The 22,048-nt window shown below is 47.5% G+C and overlaps 1 protein-coding gene across 8 annotated transcripts in view; it reads right to left on the bottom strand.

Moving 5' to 3' along the window:
• The window catches only part of LOC105470758 (rubicon autophagy regulator), a 75,255-nt gene that overhangs the window by 5,667 nt on the left and 47,540 nt on the right, over positions 1-22,048 (bottom strand). For 4 of the 8 annotated variants that reach the window (XM_011722960.2, XM_071090540.1, XM_011722953.2 and 1 more), the window contains 11 exons: positions 20,956-21,000; positions 17,653-17,748; positions 16,575-16,690; positions 15,275-15,482; positions 14,234-14,335; positions 11,592-11,666; positions 3,883-3,943; positions 2,953-3,085; positions 2,204-2,349; positions 1,575-1,639; positions 628-866 (listed from right to left, as the gene is read on the bottom strand). In XM_011722960.2, the coding sequence (XP_011721262.2) occupies positions 628-866; positions 1,575-1,639; positions 2,204-2,349; positions 2,953-3,085; positions 3,883-3,943; positions 11,592-11,666; positions 14,234-14,335; positions 15,275-15,482; positions 16,575-16,690; positions 17,653-17,748; positions 20,956-21,000 (1,286 nt within the window). The remainder of the gene's footprint in view (positions 1-627; positions 867-1,574; positions 1,640-2,203; positions 2,350-2,952; positions 3,086-3,882; positions 3,944-11,591; positions 11,667-14,233; positions 14,336-15,274; positions 15,483-16,574; positions 16,691-17,652; positions 17,749-20,955; positions 21,001-22,048) is intronic. The other 4 variants (XM_011722956.2, XM_011722957.2, XM_011722955.2 and 1 more) reach the window with 3 other exon arrangements.

Raw genomic sequence — 22,048 nt, 5'->3', positions numbered from 1 at the left:
GCAGCCAGAGCAGAGTGTCCTATGCTCTAACTCGCTCTAATTCACTCTGACAACTGGCTTCAGAGTGCTCTCTGCTCAGGGAAGGCCCCTTCGCCAGGTCTGCCTGCCCAAGTCACATAAGCAGCCTGGGGCAGAGGAGCACTCTGAAATTCCAGTTTCTCACTAGCTACCCTATTCCTCATTCATTCACTCATGTTTTCAGTGAAGGAAGAAATTCTGCTTTTGCCATCGACTGCTATCTACAGCTTCATAGCTGCCATTGCCAGGTTTGAGGCTCCAACTAGACAGATACCTGGGAAATGGGAAGAGATTAAGAAAGTACATAGGGAGGGCATGAATGGAGACGGTTACAGCTTTGACACTGCGATGACAAGAAGTGTGGTAATTGTGGGAAGCCCTGTATAACCAGGGGAAGGGACGAGGGAAGGAGATGAGGGGAGGGGACGAGGGACGAGGGGAGGGGACAAGGGACGAGGGGAGGGGACGAGGGACGAGGGGAGGGGACGAGGGACGAGGGGAGGGGACGAGGGACCAGGGGAGGGGACGAGGGACGAGGGGAGGAGATGAGGAGAGGAGACGAGGGGAGGAGAAGGGCAAGACTCTGAGGTGGCCTTTCCAAGGTCTTACCCGGACTTGATTGAGCAGCTTGACCTTCCTATAGAGGGCACTGTTTATGTCCTGCACGTTGAAGAGAGGATCATTCCAGATCTTAATGAGCAGGTCCTTGGAGAAATTGCTGACGTAGTACTTGCTGAAGTCCCACTTGCGCAGAAGCCGGCTGGGGATGACCATCTGTGCATTCTCGTGGCAGCACTGGCAGAAGTACTTGCCCAGGTACTCACAGTACCGCAGTCGCTTGATATAATCTGGAAAAACCGGAAAGCCAGAAAGCCAGATGTAACTCTCCCACCTACAAACTGGGAAGGGGGCTCTGCTCTTCCCTTGAAAGGGTGGAAAGGGACGGCCAATGGCCTCTAGCAACCTCTGTCTGAGTTCCCCAGAGCTCGCCGAAATCCAGAGTGGAGCCTGGAGTAATGTCCCACCTTGGAGGCCCCGAGGAAATAAAACCAGCCGTAGTTGGTAAGATCCAGCCTTGCCAGCTGGCTGGAACTACCCAACTTCCCACAGTATACAGGCCTGGCCACGCGCTCCCAGAAATCATTTCCCTCCGATTGCCAGCACTCTCGCCTACTACGAACCTTTCCTTCTCCTTCCCTACTTCTGCCCCTCCTGTGCCGCCTCTGACACGCCACCTGTCCCTGCATGTGGGGGAGGGCACAGAGCCTCTGGAGGCAGCATTCCCTACTTCTGCCCCTCCTGTGCCGCCTCTGACACGCCACCTGTCCCTGCATGTGGGGCACAGAGCCTCTGGAGGCAGCATTCCCTACTTCTGCCCCCTCCTGTGCCGCCTCTGACACGCCACCTGTCCCTGCATGTGGGGCACAGAGCCTCTGGAGGCAGCATTCCCTACTTCTGCCCCCTCCTGTGCCGCCTCTGACACGCCACCTGTCCCTGCATGTGGGGGAGGGTACAGAGCCTCTGGAGGCAGCATGGTGGGAAGGGAAGGCACTCACCGGGGTCAGTCCGGATGCCACACCCTGCACAGCGGTAATTCTGCTTGGCCACGGCAATTTTCCTCCTGAGGAAGGATAAGGACAGGGCATTGGCAGATAGCAGCTGCGTGAGGCCTCTGAGGTGTGAGGGACTGAGCACACACACACACAGCGCCAGGTAAGTATGGGAAGAGAGGGGAATTCACCTAGGATTCAGTTGGACAACATTGAACCTACTGGGAGAGCCGACTCCATACAGGATTTAGGTCTAGGCAGTGACTCTCCCCAGGAATGAACCACACATTCTGTACAAATGTAAGCAATGACACGTGGTAAAGGAAAGAATGACAGGAGAGAAAAGCATCCATCCATCTTAGAGAAGAAAAACCAGCAAGCTCACAAAACTGCTGGGAGGAAGGCAACAGGTTGGGGATGCCAGCAAAACAAAACCCGCCTTGTTTCCAGTCAGCTCTGAGACTTAAGAGTAAGAAACGACGGACAAAATGAACAACCCTCCTCCTCCGCCTTTAAATGAAGAGAACCGTGTGGGAAGGACAGCTGGAGGCAGAGACAAGTGGGAGAGACGAAAATCCTGACAATCCACAGAGGACGGATCTGTGCTCCCAAGGGCACAGACACTGGCCACTCACGTTGGGGCGGGATGAACATTAAAAATTATCTGAGGCCGGGGGGGCGCCCACTCCAAGTTGCCACGAACACGAATCCGCAGCTTGTAGATGTCAGCATGCTGCCCGTCATCCGGTGAGATGGGCAGTGAGTCAGGGATGGGTAGAAGCTGCAGGAGAAAACACAGTTGGGGTAAGCGCACACGGACGGGTGTGGGACACACACACGCAGGACCCTTTTGGCCATGACAGAGCATCATGAGTGAAAGACATTTCAGGAACACCACAGGATAAGAGCTTCAGGTAACCTTGGTCCTCAGAACCAACCAGGAGGCGCCAAGGTACTAGAAGTGAGGGCTGTGGGTTCCAAGAAGCAAAGAGAAACGGCCTCCCACGGCAGTGGCCCCACGGCTCATGTTGTTCCTGCGCCCATTCCAGGACCCTTGCCGTGCCAGGGTGTTTCATGCCTTAAAGACAAGTGCAGAGCAAGCAATTCGCTTTTGCGCAGTGTCTCCGAGCTGGTCAGAAACCAAACGTGACTGAGTCTGGCGAGCAGTCACGTGAATAAGGACGGCGAAGGAGCCGTCATCTCCACTCTGACAAGGCGAGCAAGCATTCACTGTTCATTTATCACCTGAGCCACTGTAATAAATGGCTTCCATGAGTAAGGCGGGGAACACACAGGTTCATTCCAGACTGGGGACGTGTGACGAAGGAAAACAAGGTCACAAAGGCTCTCGGCCCCTGGGTAGGAAGAAGAGCCAAGGACCTACCTTCTGAGGGGCGTCGTGCTCCGGGACGAGCCACTCCAGCTCTGAGGCAGCTGGAAGCTGCATCCCCTCAAACTGCTTCAGGAGCCCCATGGCCACCGCCTCAGCAGATGTGGAGTGCAGGAAGCCGTGGGAGCTGGAAAGGGGAGAATCAAGGACGGCCGAACACAGGGAAAGGACGGGCAGATGGAGGCTTCCCTTCATGATCTCATCCCCCACACAGCAACTTCTGGGCTGGGAGAATACCGGCAGCACCCCGGCCTGCTCATCACCCTCACACAGGGGACAGTGAAAGTCCGCTGGTCTCACAGTCCGAAGACTGCGGTTCAAGCCCCACTTCCTGTCACTACACAGCACTGACACATAGGACAGTGAAAGTCCGCTGGTCTCACAGTCCGAAGACTGCGGTTCAAGCCCCACTTCCTGTCACTACACAGCAGTGCTAATGAAGGACTCTGTCACTTCCTTTCTCTTAACTTCAGCTCCTCTAACAGCAAAATGGAGATTATAATGCCTGCTTACAAAACAAAGTGAGTAAAATTGCTTTGTGGACTAAAAGGCGATTTTTCCTCCCAAATGAGCTACTATTTCCCCTGGTTGGGTCCGTGATGTGGAATCTGTTCAATCTGATTTCATAACCAAAAACCATCATCACTGCTCTCTTTTGAGACCTTCTGGGGCCTCTGGTTATGATGAGAGTCAGCAGAGAAGGAATCACTCACTTCCAGCTTTGCCTCCACGAGAGCCCGTCCCATTGGGACCAAAGAGCTTCTGCTTTCCTCTCGTGGGCTCGCCACCATCAGCAAGCCCCTCCCCCGACCTTGCCTCCTCTTACATCTGGATGGCTTTGCCCAGCCATATGCCAAGAACTGGGTTTGTTTCTCTACGTATCCTCAGGTTTTCTTTTTTTTTCTTTAAAAAAAAAGTACTCACAAGGACTGGGAGGAAACGAAGGATCTGCTGCTTGAGGCTGTGTTCCTTCTGATGTCAGCATCTACATGGAAACCAGAGACAAGGGGAGCGCAATGGAAAGGGGTGGGTGAGGGATCGTGGAACCCACGACGCGGTGCTGCCAGCTAAGCACTCAGGGTAACAGCCAGGTGCCACATTCTACGCAGGATAAAGGAGCAGGTGAAGCTCTACACACAGGTTATAACTTGCCTCTATCCAAGTCAAAACCAGGCTGAATTAGTAACATTATGCACAGCACTGAGAAGGTGAAAAGTGTTACAAACCCAGGCAGAACGACAGACTCAGCTTTGGTGTGAAACGGTGAATGAGGTTCACAGACACAACCCCTCACGTGCACAGACACAAAACAAGGACTCAAATCACTCCCTCATTCTCCACATCTGAACCTTTCTTGAATGATAAGCTCCCTTAGGCAGTAACTCTGTCTGGCTCTTAGATATGTAACATTCGGTGCCTAACACGTAACTTGGATCACAGAGGTTCTCATGAAATACATGTGACATTGGAACTTTGCTTCTAACACTTCACCACTGTTGCCATCACCCCGAATGTTACAAGTGTTTGGAACTTTGCTGCTAACATCTCATCACTGCTGCCATTTTACCCCTGAATGTTGGAGTCTTCTATATCCTCAGAAAAGCTTCATGGAGGAAAAGGAACTTCTCTATAGCTTTGCAACTCTTTGGAGATGCCTGGTTACCAACACATTCTGACAAAGATGGTCAACATGATCTCTGAGGCGTAATTATACAGGAAACCGTGGCAGACCTTCCGTAGCGTGTTTCTGACAAAGGATTTAGAAGAGGATTTCTGATAACGATATGCCTGAACCTCCAGACACCTCAGAGACCTCGTCTACCCAAATACTTTTGATGGAGGGGAATGCGAAACACAGCAGTTATGTTCAAGCAAGGCAGACACAACCTACCCAAGTCATGAAAACAAGACTGTTCTGAGAAATACTCTCTCTCACGTCCTTCACTGCCCAGTGAAAAGACCTTTCTTTCCTAATTAAGCCTACACAATGACCAATCTACTCTGAGCACTCAGGACATGAATCTTGTATGGCATCACTGTGCACTGGGCCATGAGTAGCTCTACTGTTCCTCACGTTTCCTCTGTATGCAGATTTTTGTCTGGACAACTAGATTATAAAATCACCCTATTAGGAAATAAGATTGTGTCTCCTTCTTCCCTTGGCTCTAAAATACTTAACACAGGGCTCATATACAAGCATATACTCAAATAATATTGCTGACAAACTAATGTCTTCAAAGCTACATATATGAGTAAGATAACAGAAGTAACAGAAGTTTTCATATGTTCTCTAAGCACAGGACAAGACATCAACACGTCTTTGCTGGTAATTAACACAGCCTACTTAACAACAAAGATGTTCAAGTACACCGTGTTTTCTGGCTGAATCTGTGCCACCAAAATCCAGATCCCAGTGCACTGCCAGTTGTCTTATTTCTAGCTAGTGCTGGTAGAGAAAAGAAAAACAGTAGAGGCAACAGTAGGCCAGACCTTCACAGACTGTTTGGTTTGCGACATGTATCTGGGTAACACTTACACTGCCTTGGGTTGTACGTTAAGTCTTGCCTTGCGCTAGTAGCCCTCAGAGTGCTTTGTACATAAAAGTTTTCAGAAAATATTTTCTGAATAAATGATTAATTGGCTAAAAGCAATTAACAGCTATTTCAAATTCCATCCTGTTTGGGAGTCACACAAAAGAAAAAAAGAAAAAAAACTTAGCTATCCCTCAGGAAGGAGCTAACCAATTTTCTTATTTTAGTGCCAGGCTATTAAAGAAAATACTACATGCCAGAAAAAACAGGCAGTGATAATTCACAGTTTCTAAGGAAACCACTGCCTTCATAAAACTATTTAGCAGTTCCTCATCCTCACAAAGAAGAAATTTTTTTTGAGAGAAAAAAATCATTCTCTCTTTAGAAAATACAACTGAGTCACACTGTAACATGCTTCTTCCTCTCTTTGACTAGAGGTAAAGTGAGGTCGGAGGTACATGCAGGGACTTCCCCTTCCCTGCCAATCATGAATACACCAAGAGTGTGGAGGGGCCGCCCAGCTTCGGAGGCCAGGCTCTGAGCCCGGAGTGGAGGGAGAGAAGCACACTCCATCAAAGGGGCCATGACACCCGGCCCCAGCCAAGGACCACGCAGCTCTGTGGGTCCTGGGCCCGCGCTGCAGCCTTACCACTCTCTGGTCAGCTCAAGCAGACCTCTAAGTTGATGTGGGTGAACCCTTAGTTGAAGATCTGGATAAAAGCAGACCGAGTCTAAGCCAGCGAATTGAGGAGTGAAGAGAGGGGGAGCTACCCATCTGGATGGACTCAACGTGTCCCAAGTGAGAGCACTTACGGAGCAGGTCCGAGACTCTCACCATCCAAGTGGAATTTAACATAATTCTGAAACTTTTTATTGATTTTTTTGGTACAAAAACAAGTATTATTATTGCAAGAGAATGATTTCAGGTGCTTCTGATGCATAGATGTTAGGTTGAGTAATCGCAATTTTTGCCATTACTTTTGCACCAACTTAATAGAATAAGGCCATTATTTACTGACAGAAAAAAGTTTAAAAATATAAAAATAAATAACAAAAACAATGACAAGTTATAAGGAGAAGAATTTGCTGTGTGTCCAGACACTGGTATTGAATGATCAGAGAAGAGCTGGCTAAAACCTTGGTACCTTAGCAAACTACGCAAATTTTTTTTTTTTTTTTTTTTTTTTTGAGACAGAGTCTCGCTCTGTCACCCAGGCTGGAGTGCAGTGGTGTGATCTCCACTCACTGCAAACTCCGCTTCCTGGGTTCACGCCATTCTCCTGCCTCAGCCTCCCGTGTAGCTGGGACTACAGGCGCTGCCACCACGCCTGGCTAATTTTTGTATTTCTAGTAGAGACGGGGTTTCACCATGTTAGCCAGGATGGTCTCGATCTCCTGATCTCGTGATCCGCCCGTCTCGGCCTCCCAAAGTGCTGGGATTACGGGCGTGAGCCACCGCGCCCGGCCAACTACACAAATTTTTAAACAAAATAAGTGAGTCACAAGAAGAGTCAACTTCAGAATGTACTGGCCAGTTTGATGTTGGTTTCCATCCTGCTTTCTAGAAGATAAGGTCATACCCAACATATCTGGGAGTCCAAATCCAACAAATTTTCTGTAATTGCTGACTCAAAAGGAAACATTTCAAAATGGAGAACCCAAAGCATTCTTGTTTTATAAAGAGAAAAAATTTAATTTAAAAATGGATGAGGGAGAAGCAACTGATTACCTTCAATTGGATATAATTTTGAAACTTGTCAGAAAATATAGCCATGAACTTTCCTTTTTACCTATTATGCCAGCTATCAATGTACTGCCTTTCGACTCCAAATCTGCCCTTGTTTTTGCCTGCTCTGCAATAATGGAGCTGGACACAGAAACATTTCTCCTTTGCCAGCTGACATGATGTGAAGTTTTGCGGTAGAGGGTGCTGGAGGCAGAAGGGGTTTCTCTGGCTGGTTCTGGTTGCTTCTCTAGGCTGACTCCAGGGGAGGCACACCTTGGGAAGCTTTGCAGCAGAGTACCACGAGTGATGCCCTCATAAACAGCCCCCTCAGCACCCACCAGGAGAGCTTCCCTGGAGAGCTTTACAGTGAGTGCCACTGGCCTACCACCTTCCCACGAAGCGCTTTCACCAGTACCCTTGGGTTCTGAGACAGCACCTCTCATGGGCATCCTCCCTCAGCACCCCAGAGAACAGTTTCCCGGTGACAGTTGTTGGCATGCCACCTCCCCATGGAGAGCGTCCCCCGGCACCAGCTCACGGCAGCTCTGGGCTTCAGGGAACCCGGCACCAGTGCAGGGCAGCTCTGGGCTTCAGGGAACCCCACAATCCAGTGAGCCAGGAGGTCTGGATCTCAGCCTTGGGGATGTAATACTCCTTTACATCTATTCCCACCCCAGATGCTCCATCCCAGCCCCGGGGATAGTGGCTGCTCCTCCACCTGCTCCTCCTGCGCACTCTTTTTTTTTTTTTTTTGAGACGAAGTTTCTTTTTTTTTTTTGAGACGGAGTCTCACTCTGTCGCCCAGGCTGGAGTGCAGTGGCCGATCTCAGCTCACTGCAAGCTCCGCCTCCCGGGTTCCCGCCATTCTCCGGCCTCAGCCTCCCGAGTAGCTGGGACTACAGGCGCCCACCACCGCGCCCGGCTAGTTTTTTGTATTTTTTAGTAGAGACGGGGTTTCACTGTGTTAGCCAGGATGACCTCAATCTCCTGACCTCGTGATCCGCCCGTCTCGGCCTCCCAAAGTGCTGGGATTACAGGCTTGAGCCACCGCGCCCGGCCTGAGACGAAGTTTCACTCTTGTCGCCCAGGCTGGAGTGCAGTGGCATGATCTTGGCTCACTGCAACCTCCACCTCTCAGGTTCAAGCAATTCTCCTGCCTCAGCCTCCAGAGTGGCTGAGATTACAGATGTGCACCACCACGCCCAGCTAATTTTTGTATGTTTAGCAGACATACTAAATGTTTCACCACGTTGACCAGGCTGGTCTCGATCTCCTGACCTCGTGATCTGCCCGCCTCGGCCTCCCAAAGTGCTGGGCTCACAGGTCGGAGCCACCGCGCCCAGTTTCTCCTGTGTACTCTTGAGAGTCTTCTTTACTCCTCATGAGCCAGTTTCCCACTCCATGATTCCCACATTATAGTTAATCATTCTTTTTACTAAACTTTCCCTATTCAAATTACTGTGTAGTTTCTGTCTCCTGATTGGACACTGACTAGATACATCTCCGCAGAAGATGAAAACTCTGGAAGAATCTACAAAGGAAGAGAAAGAAACATTGATGCAGCTATAATACAAGAAGGTGGAGATGGGGGAAAAAATAACAACAACAAAACTCTAAATCCAAAGAAGTTGAAAAGACTGTCTGAGATTGGGAGCTTATGAAAGATATCGAACCCAACTGGGCAGACACCATCAGCAGAAGCAGATGACGTGAAAGAAGACAGACACAAAAGATGACGCATCACATATCAGATAATTCCATTTATACCAAGTGTCCAGAAAAGGCAAATCTACAGAGACAGAAAGACGAGCAGCTGAGTGGGGCTGGAAGTGGGGACAGGAATTCACCGTAAAGTGACCCAAGGGATACTACTGGGGTGATGAAAATGTCCTCAAGTTGGATTACGGTGATGGCTGCACAACTTGGTAAATTTACCAAAAATCGTTGAGTTGTACACTTGAAGTGGGTGAATTTTTTCTTTTTTGAGACAGGGTCTTGCTCTGTCACCCAGGATGAAGTGCAGTGGCATGATCATGGCTCACTGTAGCCTCGACCTCCCCAGACAAAGCAATCCTCCCACCTCAGCCTCCAGAGCTCTGGGGCTACAGGCATGCACCACCACACACAGCTAATTCTGAAATATTTTTTTTTGTAGAGATGGGATCTCACTATGTTTCTCAGGCTGGTCTCCAACTCCTGGCCTCAAGCAATCCTCCTACCTCAAGCCTCCCAGCATGCTGGGATTACCAACATAAGCAGCCACTACACTCAACCTAAAAAGCAGCTTTTTAATTGAAAAACATTTCACGGCCGGGAGCGGTGGCTCACGCCTGTAATCCCAGCACTTTGGGAGGCCGAGGCGGGCAGATCATGAGGTCAGAAGATCGAGACCACCATGGCTAACATGGTGAAACCCCATCTCTACTAAATATACAAAAAATTAGCTGGGCGAGGTGGTGGGCGCCAGTAGTCCCAGCTACTCGGAAGGCTGAGGCAGGAGAATGGCGTGAACCCGGGCGGCGGAGCTTGCAGTGAGCCGAGATTGCGCCACTGCACTCCAGCCTGGGTGACAGAGCGAGACTCTGTCTCAAAAAAAGAAAAAGAAAAAGAAAAACATTTCACATTCTTAATGTAAAACCTGTCATGTGTATACAAATTTTTTAAAGCCCCCAAAATGGGGAAAGAAGGATGCTAGAAAGACCGAATCAAGGCCTGCCTGGTGGTGAGAGCAGATTGGACACGCTCTGAGGGAGAAGTGGCTGACACTCAACATGTGCCCCCACAAAAGACTGGGACTAAATGCACCGGAAATCGGTTACAAAGGGAGTCAGGAGAACTCCTCCTCAGGCAGGGAAGGCTCCTGTTAGATCAATGAAGAAAGGGAGTCAGGACGACTCCTCCTCAGGCAGGGAGGACTCATGAGAATCAATGACAGTCGTTTAGGAGTAGGAAAAAAAAGCAGCCTAATTACTTTTATTTCTCTAATCTTAAAAACATTAAGTTGATACCATAATATTTGTACATATTGACAGGGCACGTGTGATATTTTATGCATACAACGTGTGATGGTCAAATCAGGGTATTTAGAATATTCACTGATTGAACATTTATCATTTCTTTGTGTTGGGAACACTTCAGATCTCTTCTGACTATTCTGAAATATACAATGTGTCAGCCACAGCCACACTACTGTGTTACTGAACATTAGAACTTACTCCTAACTGTGTGGTTGAACCCACTAACCAACCTCTCCTTATGCCCCAACCCACCTCCTCCCCAGCCTCCTACCACTCTCTTCTCCACCTCCATGAGATCAACTTTTTTAGCTTCCACATGAGTGAGAAAATGGGAGCTCCTGTAATATTTGTCTTTATTGCTCTAAATCTTGATCTAATCTCACGTAATTATTTCAAATTCCTAGTGCCCAACAATATTAACAGTTTTAATAAAAAGTTCTGGGCCACGTGTGGTGGCTCACTCCTGTAATCCCAGCATGTTGGGAGGCCAAGGTGGGCAGATCACGAGGTCAGGAGTTTGAGACCAGCCTGGCCAACATGATGAAACCCTGTCTCTACTAAAAATACAAAAATTAGCCGGGCGTGGTGGCAGCTGCCTGTAGTCCCAGCCACTCTGGCGGCTGAGGCAGGAGAATTGCTTGAAAATGGAAGGCGGAGGTTGCAGTGAGCTGAGATGGTGCCATTGTGCTCCAGCCTGGGCAAGAAGAGCCAAACTCCGTCTCAAAAAAAATACAAAAGTTCTGAGTTTTGTTGTTGTTTTTGTGTTTTAAAGTCATTCTGAGCAGAAAACTACTACTTTCTTTCCATTAACCTCACCTACAGGAAACCTACTTGTTTGGATCACAAAACAAGAACAAACATCTACTGCAGTAAATCCTACTTGTACACAAAGTACCCAGAAGAGATGGCTTTCTAAACACTGGCTCTGCAAATTCAAAATTCTAAAGAGACACTAAGCTTCATACCACTCTATCCTACTTCTGCTGCCTGAATGTGTGGCAGGAGCTTAGGATAGGTCTGAACTAAAATTCTTCATCTAACTATTCCTTTCTAAACCGTCCACTACCTCCATCAGTCACAATGGCCACTAAATCTAAATTTATCACCGTAGGGAAGGATCACCAAGGACAAACTTGATGAGGAAGATTGTTGGGGTCACATGAGGATGAATTGGTGAGTATCTGAATTGTTCCTGGCTTGGTGTTCTGGCTTAGCTCCAGTTTCTTCCAACTAGTTCTCCAGCCCCCCCAGTCCTCGTAACCCTCACAGTTATCACGTGATTAAGTATATATGAAAAAGCTGGCGCAACATTCACACACATGCGTCTACGAGCACATCCACGCTTGCAAGGTCAGCTACCTGAGAACATCGAGGCCAGTGACACTGACAGTCCGTTCTTTGATATGTGAGTCAGGTTAGATCCTTCACTACCATCTGTGTAATAATGACGACAAAAGGGGGCCCTTTAGTATTCCAGCAGGAAATAAACTAATATTCTATACCATGTGTTCCTGGAATCAAAACTTGCCATTTGCTCCCAGACATGAAATGGTGTTTAGGAACTGACATCCTTGGGTAGGTGCTCACTCTAGCTTGGAGGAGAGTTACTGCTACTTCCTATGCCACGCCCAGCCTCAAGGACCTCCCACGGCAGTGGTTCTCAGCCACGGTGACTCAGGCAATGACGGAGGCATTTCTGATTGTCTCGATACTGGGGAGGGGTCGCCACCAGCCTCTAGTGGGTAGAGGCGAAGAATGATGCTAAACATCGTACAGTCCACAGCCCAATCCCTCATGGCAAAGAATGGTCTGGCCCACGGTTGGAAAACCCTGGCCTAAGGTCTTTTCCTTTAAGGATTTCTGTTGTGAATTGACTAGAGAATTAGTTGATTGAACATCTCCTCAAGGCCCACAACCGCAGCAACAGTTTCTAACAGGAGTGGCTTTGGGCCTGTCTGTCGAGAGGCTCCTTACAGACTGCACAGCCTCCCGGATCCCTGCTGTGCTGCGGGACACAGTGTGATTGTCACGTGGACTGATCTGAATTTACCTCACTATTCTCCTCCTGAAATTCCGGCTGCGGATCCTGGGAGCGAGGTCAGACCCTCTTTCTTTTTTTAATTAGGAGATGAAGTCAATCACAGACTGTGGTATAACAGAAAATAGATACTTGGTCTCTGTCTCCAGTTCCTGGTGAGAATTCCTAAAATCCTTGGAATTTCTTGAATTGTAGTAATATCTTTTATTATTCAAAAGAAGCCCCTTTCAATCATACCTGAGTTTATGCTAATGAGGAGACTCCTGGCAGGCCCCTAGACAGACAGCTTCACCAGTGGGGGCTATCAAAAGAACCAACCACGTCATGAGAGGGCTGGAACTTTTACTCCCCCATCAGGTCCAGCGAGGGGAGAGGGACTGAAGACTGAGTTCAATCACCAATGGCTGGTGACTTAATCAATGGTGCCTATATAATGAAACGTCAATAAAAACTTGGAACAATGATGTCCAGGCTTCCTGGTTGGTGAACACATCAATGCACCTGGGAGGGTGGTGCCCCCACACACCATGGGGGCAGGAGGAGTTCCTGTGCTCGTGATCTCTTCCTAGGCCCTACGTACTTCTTCATGTGGCTGCTCATTTGGATCCTTTACAACAGGCTATAATCCTAAGCTTTCCCAAGTTCTGGGTGTCATTCAAGCAAATTATCCCACCTGGGGCAAAGGGGTCATGGGAACTGTGAATTCGTAGTCAGCCTACAAGCAGAAGGGCAGGTAGCTTGGTGACCTGTGTCTGGCATCTGAAGCAGAAGTAATCTCACAGGACTGTAGCCTGCAGGATCTGTGCTGACTCCAGGGAGTTAGTGTCAGAACCAAACTGTAAGTCACCCAGCTGATGGTGGAGAATTGGAGAGGAGTTGGAGGATCACATACAAACAACCAACCAAACAAACAAACAAAAGGAGTTTTAATGACCAACTATTGTTGTCATAAATAGAAATCAGAGACATTAAGGAGAACATAGAAGGAAGACTTCCTGAATACCTGGAAAATTTGTGGAAAAACAGAGTTTCTGAACAGGGAACAAACGTGTGGTTCCTCCATCTGGAGGCCTGTGCAGGCGAATGGGTTCTCTAGATTGTGTAAACAGGAAATCAAAGCCTCACAGAACACGAGATCTATTTGTCATCACATTATAACATTATAATGGAGAATTATAGATATAGTTCACCTCTGTCCACGTACACAATGTTGTAACAGAGAATTATAGACACCATTCACTGCAGTAAGGAAACCACTGTTGGTCTCACCCATGAGGGAGGAGCGTGTGTCCCTGAACTGTTTTTGTGTGTGTGTTTGTTTTGCTGATGAACTTGAAGAAATCTATGACTTGCAGGAACGGGACCTTAACCTGATTTAACACAACTGCCTTCCCAGACTGGAACCCCACTGTTCCTCTATGCTGGTACTTCAACAACAACAACAACAACAACAACAACAACAACAAGAGTCTGTGCCTGTGCTAAGCAACTGAGCACTGCAAGGGCAGAAATTCAAGCTCACTTTGTAGGCCTGATTTTGTTCCTTTTTTGTCCCCCTGCCCCCAATGATTCTGTTTGTCCTTTTCTCTTTTGAACACTTTGAAACAATTTCAGTTGTGTTATGGAACCCAAGAGAATAGGATTCTAATTCCAAGTGGTATGGACCAGCCCTACAAGCTGAAAGGAGGAGTCAGAGCGGGAACCCAAGAGAAAGACACCACTGAGGAGGAAGCATCAGGGTGACCCCAGCCAGCAGCCACTCCGCCTGGAACACCTGCTTTCAGTGCTCTTTCCTACTGAAGTTGTAAAGGGGTTTTGTTTTTAGCAGAATGCTGTCCCTTACAATAGCTAGTAACAATCCATAATGAAGATCTTCTACTTAGGAAAAACTTTGCAGCTTATCATTCTAAATGGAAAGAAACAGGAAATAAAAGTTCCCTTGTAACAAAGTGTCACTTCTTACCTTGGATTTCAAATTCATCAACCTCATCAGCAGAGCCAGAGTCAGAGAGATGTGCCGAATCGCGTGAGCTGAACTGGGAGCTGCTGGAGGTGACCCGAAAGCCTGTTATGTTTAAAAACAAAAAGGAATAAACAGGGCAGAAAGAGGTCTTCCTGTCCTTCCAGCGTCACAAGCAAAGGGACCTGGTATGACTTCAACAGAGAGAAATGGAAACTTTCCCTTTAGAAAGTTTCAAGGAAACAGAAGGTACTACTATCTGGAAAGCAAATCCGGGACAAGCGTGCTTAGGTCTCCTTATATCAGAAAACTATTTTGGAAGGGAGCTATTCCTTTTTTTATATATATATATATATATATATATATATATTTTTTTTTTTTTTTTTTTTTTTTAGAGCTGGGGTTTCACCATGTTTGCCAGGAGAGTCTCGAACTCCTGGCCTCAAGTGATCCACCCGCCTCAGCCTCCCAAAGTGCTGGGATTCCAGGCATGAGCCACTCCACCTGGTCTGGAAAGAAGCTATTCCTGATGTAGGAAACGGAGCGACTCTAGGATGAGTATTCCTAGTATGGTTTAAAAAAAAAAAGTAGGACTATATAGAAATGTCTTTCTGGGCCGGGCGCGGTGGCTCAAGCCTGTAATCCCAGCACTTTGGGAGGCCGAGACGGGCAGATCACGAGGTCAGGAGATTGAGACCATCCTGGCTAACACGGTGAAACCCCGTCTCTACTAAAAAATACAAAAAACTAGCCGGGCGCGGTGGCGGGCGCCTATAGTCCCAGCTACTCGGGAGGCTGAGGCAGAAGAATGGCGGAAACCCAGGAGGCGGAGCTTGCAGTGAGCCGAGATCCGGCCACTGCACTCCAGCCTGGGCGACAGAGCGAGACTCCGTCTCAAAAAAAAAAAAAAAAAAAAGAAATGTCTTTCTGACAGCAGAGGAACCACTGGTTTGGGTAGAACATCCCAAAGGAAGAGCCATAAGGCACCAGGCCTTATGCTGAAGCTGGGAGAATGTGGGAATAGTGTCCACAGGCTCCACTGACTTCCATGCTCAGCCTCCTGGTACACAGGGAGCAGGTTCTTGGTGCGGATTTGCTGGCGCCGAAGGCGGATCTTCTGCTTCAGCTCCTGGATCTCTCTGTCGCTGTCTTCCTCTTCCTCCCCCTCCTCCAGGCACCGGCTCATCATGTTGCACTTCATTAGCTCGATGGCAGCGATTAAGGACTCTGAGATGCTGAAGTGGGCATTCTCCTGGGGGAAGGGGAGCAGCAAACAAGCAAAGGGTTACAAGTATTGAATGACAGTATAATGTTGGAAAGGGGAGTTTCCAAGATAGGAACTGTTTCTGTCAAAAACACCCTGGAGAAATGGACATTTCTGCTACGAGGAAAGCTGATGGCTGGAAAACCTATTCTAGGTTTTCTTCACTCTCTTACTTTGCCAAGCCTGTCCCTTCCTGTCTCATTTCTACACAAAAATATGATAGAGAAGAGGCCCAGGATTTCAATCAGGTTCTTTCCCAAAATCATACACCTGTACGCAAAATATTAAAGTAAATGTTATGTCTCAAGATAAGAGTGTTTTGCAGGCTACAAAATGCTACACAGATGTCATTTATTGCTTATCTGAGCCTCAGAACAAAAGATAGAATTTGATTCTGGAAACAGTATTTACCTAAGGTGCCCGGGTCAAGGGAACCGCAATCATGCAGCAAAACCAATGCTGCCAGACGCAGGGGCTCACGCCTGTTAATCCCAGCACTCTGGGAGGCCAAGCCCAGGAGTTCAAGACCCCAAACACAGGGGCTCACACCTATTAATCCCAGCACTCTGGGAGGCCAAGCCCAGGAGTTCAAGACCAGCCTGGGCAACACAGGGAGACCCCCCATCTCTACAAAAAAATTAAAAAAAATACCCAGGTGTGGTGGCATGTGCTTGTAGACCCAGCTACTCGGGAGGCTGAGGCGGGAGGATTGCTCGAGCCCAGGAATTTGAGGCTGTAGTGAGCCATGACCGTGACACTGCACTCCAGCTTAGGTGACAGAGCAAGACTCTTGTCTCAAAAAAACAGAAACACACACACAAACTTGATGCTTCTCTGCCCAGGCTGGCTTCTAAGATAAAATCGCTAATATCTGGGACTCGATGAGGGGCACATGCTCCCTGCAGAGTTCCTCAGAAACAGAACTTGCTGAGCTTCCTTCTACTGTGAACTTATCTTTACTGTAGTCTGTACCCATGTCACTGCTACATACCCAAAACCTCATCAGAACATATGGCACCACAGACCTTTAGACCCAATCTCCCAACTCATGAGCTCTTCATGAGGCCCTTGATTTCCCACCTTTTCCAGGTCGGCACAGCTGCCGAAGTCTTGCTCAGAGAGGTAGCTGATGAGGGACTGTCCTTCTGATGGTCTTCGGAACATGCCTTCCCCTGAGCACAGGTACCGACCACCTTCTGTGGGAAATGGAATGTGGATGAAACAGTCAAGCTTCTTCAGGAAGTCTTAAGCTTTTACCATTAAAGATGCTCCCAAGTCTTCCCAGGTAACTGGGAATTAGAGGTTGGAAGAAGATATCTACCTTCTAAAAGCACTTCTTGCACTTTGGGAGGCCAAGGCGGGTGGATCACCCTAGGTCAGAAGTTCGAGACCAGCCTGGCCAACGTGGTGAAACCCCATCTCTACTAAAAATACAAAAATTAGCTGGGCGTGATGGCTCACACCTGTAGTCCCAGCTACTAGGGAGGCTGAGGCAGGAGAATAGCCTGAACCCGGGAGGCGGAGGTTGCAGTGAGCCAAGATCGTGCCACTGCACTCCAGCCTGGGCAACAAGGGCAAAACTCTGTCTCAAAAAAAAAAAAAAAAAATTTCTTGTACTCTTAGAATCCCAGAGCACTGAGCCTTTTGGTTGGAAAATGATGGAATAAACAGAGACAATCCTTCTACCATCTAAAATCAAAGAGAACATGCTCTCCCCCATACCATATAATAAAGAAAAAACAAAGTAAAAATGGAAAACTCTGGGCTGGGAGTCAGAAAAGGACATAAATGGCTTCCTCCTCTGCATGATTTGCATGTAGAGTTTGTCTGCTGGTTATTAAGCCCAGATACTCCAAGTCCTCTTTTCAAGGTCCATCTCATCCACTCACAGAGCCATTCCATATGGTCAGCTGACATGCCTGGTGCCAACACCCAGCGGTAAGAGTGGGTAGGACCCCGAAGTCAGAGAGGAGCAAGAGAAGTGGCAGAGCAGTGTGATTTCTAGCACAGGGGTTGAAAATGACTGAAGAGCGACTGAGACGGTAACAGTATGTACCCTCTGCAGAGCTGAGATGAACCCCAAAGGTCAGAGCTTAGCAGGCACAAGGGGTGAGCAGAGAAAAGATAGAGTTTTAGCCCTGGCCTTCATAGTACTCACCATACTCCATGTACAGAGAACTGGGTGTGCTGACTTCACTGCTTTGACCAGAGTAGGGCAAGGGGCCTCTCAACTTCGCCTTATCATTGCAGGATTCTAATGGCGATGACCACCAACGAGTAAAAACACACATACGAAGTGAGCAATAGATACATTCCCAACTTTGGAGTTTCAACATTTAACTGCACCCCTTCCCAAAGCCCTCCCAAGCAGGAGAGAGGTGGCACAACAATGGAACAGCCCAAGGGCACAGAAACACAGGGAGGGAAGGAGATGGCCGGTCAGTACATTCTAAGTGGAAAAGAAGAAACGTGATCCAGAATGGGGCAACATAAAGGTGAGAAAGAATCAAATCAAAATGGATTCATGAAATTTGCTTCTCTTTCCTTACATCTTTTAACCAAACATTACAGGAATGTTAGCTGATTTCTATCCTCTTGACAAACCAATTTAGAAAAGTCTTTAGACGGTAAAACAAAGACAAGTGCATTGAAACTTTTCTGACATGTTGACATTAGGTTTTAAAGTAACATCAGAAGATTTACATTCACTAAGGAAATAAAATTCAGCAGTGTCCTAAAAAGAAGCATCAAGGCAGTGCTGGAGAAGCCCAGGGAGAGGGCCCCATAAGCAAGGGGCCTGTTACGGGGCTCAGCCCATCCTTAATGAAGAAGGGAGGGAGGGAAAGCTGGCGAGACAGACAATGCCTGGGACAGGAAGAGCGAGAGCTGGGAGGGGAGAACAGTGGCAGTCAGGGCTCACAGGAATGAGAAACTGATATTCTTCACAAGGAAACACAACATTTCCAGGACCACAGAAGGAAGAACAGGTGGAAAAGCAGGTGGGTGCTTGAAAATGAGCAGGATGCTATGGGAGAATGAATGATTGAGCTGCATCTAACCCATTTCCCCGACAGATGGTGCCAAATTGCCAGCTACTCCTCTCACAAAAAATGCTACTCTGTGAAAAAGACAATTTTGTTTTTCTTGGGCCTCAAAGACTTCTGGTAGTCCTGGTCGTGGGGTCTGTTCCTTCCTACTGAACTGAGGACAAACTAGTAGTCACCACGATGCCTTGGTAAAAAACCATGACTTGGAATTCTCAAACAGCATACAACACAAACTCTACCACGACCTTAACCTCTTCACAACATGTGGCCATTCAGCCTTTTCTTGCTGAGTTCACTTCTTCCTAATGCTGCCATTTAACTAAATCTTTTTTCTTTTCTTTTTTTTAATTTATTATTATTATTATACTTTAAGTTCTAGGGTACATGTGCATAACGTGCAGGTTTGTTACATATGTATACTTGTGCCATGTTGGTGTGCTGCACCCATCAACTCGTCAGCACCCATCAACTCGTCATTTACATCAGGTATAACTCCCAGTGCAATCCCTCCCCCTCCCCCCTCCCCATGATAGACCCCGGTATGTGATGTTCCCCTTCCCAAGTCCAAGTGATTTCATTGTTCAGTTCCCACCTATGAGTGAGAACATGCCGTGTTTGGTTTTCTGTTCTTGACAGTTTGCTGAGAATGATGGTTTCCAGCCGCATCCATGTCCCTACAAAGGACACGAACTCATCCTTTTTTATGGCTGCATAGTATTCCATGGTGTATATGCACCACATTTTCTTAATTCAGTCTCTCACTGATGGACATTTGGGTTGATTCCAAGTCTTTGCTATTGTGAACAGTGCCGCAATAAACATACGTGTGCATGTGTCTTTATAGCAGCATCATTTAACTAATTCTTACAATTCCCTTCCACTCACTTGATACCTGCCTTCTTACAGTTTCTCATCTCCTTAGGAACAACGCTATTCTAAATGATGGTCCTACAGACGTTATTCCTCCTTAACCATCTCTTTTCCAAGCTCACACACCCAATGGCCCTACAGACGTTATTCCTCCTTAACCATCTCTTTTCCAAGCTCACACACCCAATGGCCCTACGGATGTTATTCCTCCTTAACCATCTCTTTTCCAAGCTCACACACCCAATGGCCCTACAGACGTTATTCCTCCTTAACCATCTCTTTTCCAAGCTCACACACCCAATGGCCCTACGGACGTTATTCCTCCTCAACCATCTCTTTTCCAAGCTCACACACCCAATGGCCCTACGGATGTTATTCCTCCTTAACCATCTCTTTTCCAAGCTCACACACCCAATGGCCCTACGGACGTTATTCCTCCTTATCCATCTCTTTTCCAAGCTCACACACCCAATGGTCCTACGGACGTTATTCCTCCTTAACCATCTCTTTTCCAAGCTCACACACCCAATGGTCCTACGGACGTTATTCCTCCTTAACCATCTCTTTTCCAAGCTCACATACCCAATGGTCCTACAGACGTTATTCCTCCTTAACCATCTCTTTTCCAAGCTCACACACCCAATGGCCTCACCCACTTCCAGGAAACCACGGGTTTCAGCCCTCTCTCACTCCTCTGCCCTCTCTCACTCCTCTGCCTTGCAGACCCATTCCAGTGTTCCTCTCCATGAATTATGGTACCCAGGATGGAACACAAGTCTCAGTTTGAACACCACCACGAACACCAAGGAAACACACTGAAATCACTAGAAAAATCCTATGCAATAGCTGGAATGGGGTGCAGGGATTTATAGGGAAATGAAAACAGGTGAAAGAAAAAGGAAACAGGGAACTGCAGCAGAGGAAAACACACACACACACACACAAAAAAAAAACAAAAAAGAAAAAAACCAAACATGCAAGTCTATCTGAGACCACAGAAAGGGGTAAAATACATTCTGGTGTTAATTCAAGGAAAATAAAGTAATCCATAGGAAGTATTCAGTTATAAGAAAAATTCTGGGCTGGGTGTGGTGGCTCACGCCTGTAATCCCAGCACTTGGGAGGCCAAGGCAGAAGGATCACTTGAAGCCAGGAGTTCAAGACCAACCTGGGCAACATGGTGAAACCCTGTCTCTATCGGAAAAAAAAAGTCAAAAAATTTTAAAAAAGAGAAAACAGTCTGCCACTGATTCGTCATGATGCCTCAGACAAATAGCGGCCTCAGTTTCACCTTTGGCCAAAACCGAAATGATAAGTCTTGACTCTGCCTCTCAGAAGCTGTTGAGAGACTGAACGAGGCATTTGGAATTGTGTATAGAAAACACATCACATGAAATACTGGTAACATTTTATAGACAGTTCCAAGCATCACAACGAGACCAGACTAGCCAGACTTGATTTGACACCAGACTGAAGAAGGTTCTGAACTAAGAAAGGTGGTCACAGAGCAGAGCAAAGAGGAAGTGGAGGACCAACTCCCAAACCTGCAATGGGATCTTCAACTACAATGGTGATATTCCTGGGGCCTCCTGCAGGTAGTCAGACAGGTGCAGAGGAGAGTCCGGACAGAGCAATGAGAACAGAGAGGAGAAAAAAAGTGTCCTGAATTTTACGCAGCAGAAGTGGGGATGGAACTCCCAGGAGGAAACCCCAGTTGTGAAGGGCGGATGGCTCGTCCAAGAAGCTGTGCGTGACCCGTATTTCCTCAGATACTTTTGCACACATTTTCCCTGGCTCCCTTTTCCAAGGCAGGATTCCACTGGAATCCATATGGATTCAAGAATGGGGTGGGAAAGTTTTACATGCTCAAAGGCCAGTGGCTTGGAGTACAGCAGACATCAGGCCTGCAGCAGCAGATGTGAAGTGAGGGTCCAGCCCAAGTCATCTTCACATCTAAGAAAGCTCATGGGAAGACAGGCTTCGATTTGGAGAGTCTTCTCCTCGAGATTTCCAACAACTTAAATCACATTCTTGAGGGAAAACAAAGACAAAAGTTGGTAATTCTGAAGGTTTCAGATGAGGGCCTAAGCTCTCACCTTTCCAGAAATCACAAAGAGAAAGCAATGCTATCTCCAGTTGCTAAAGAAAATCCTTTTTTTTTTAGGTCACTAAATTTTTTATATTTTATTTTTATATCTTATTTCTGGGGCTTTTGTGACCCAGAATGGCTTTGAGCACAAAGCTCCATGCTATACTTTCTCTTATGGAGATCCTGCCACAAACAAAACCCAACCAAAGCCTGCCGGATACCACAAGCCAGGAAAGATGATGGCAAGGAGAAGGCAAAAGCAAGGAGCCCCACTTTTCCCACGTGTAGGCTGCCCCTCCTATCAGATGGTGTTTGGTGAGGTCCCAGTGGCCAGGGCCTGCTCATCTGACTGCCTCTCGGTCTGAATCAGTGATGCGGCCGTTAGCCCCACCCACTCACCTGCTGGATCACATCACCCCACCCTCACTATCGCCTTCGTTTTAATTAGAAACCCCAGTATCTCTCTACCTCTTACATTGGTATTACACCTGGTATTATTACACCCTGGTCAAACTTCTAAGACGTCACAGGAAATGACAGAACTTAAT

Source organism: Macaca nemestrina, chromosome 2, assembly GCF_043159975.1.
Source record: "Macaca nemestrina isolate mMacNem1 chromosome 2, mMacNem.hap1, whole genome shotgun sequence".
Taxonomy (NCBI): Eukaryota; Metazoa; Chordata; class Mammalia; order Primates; family Cercopithecidae; genus Macaca; species Macaca nemestrina.
The sequence above is the reverse complement of the archived record's forward strand: the minus strand, read 5'-3'. Positions and strand labels throughout refer to the sequence as shown.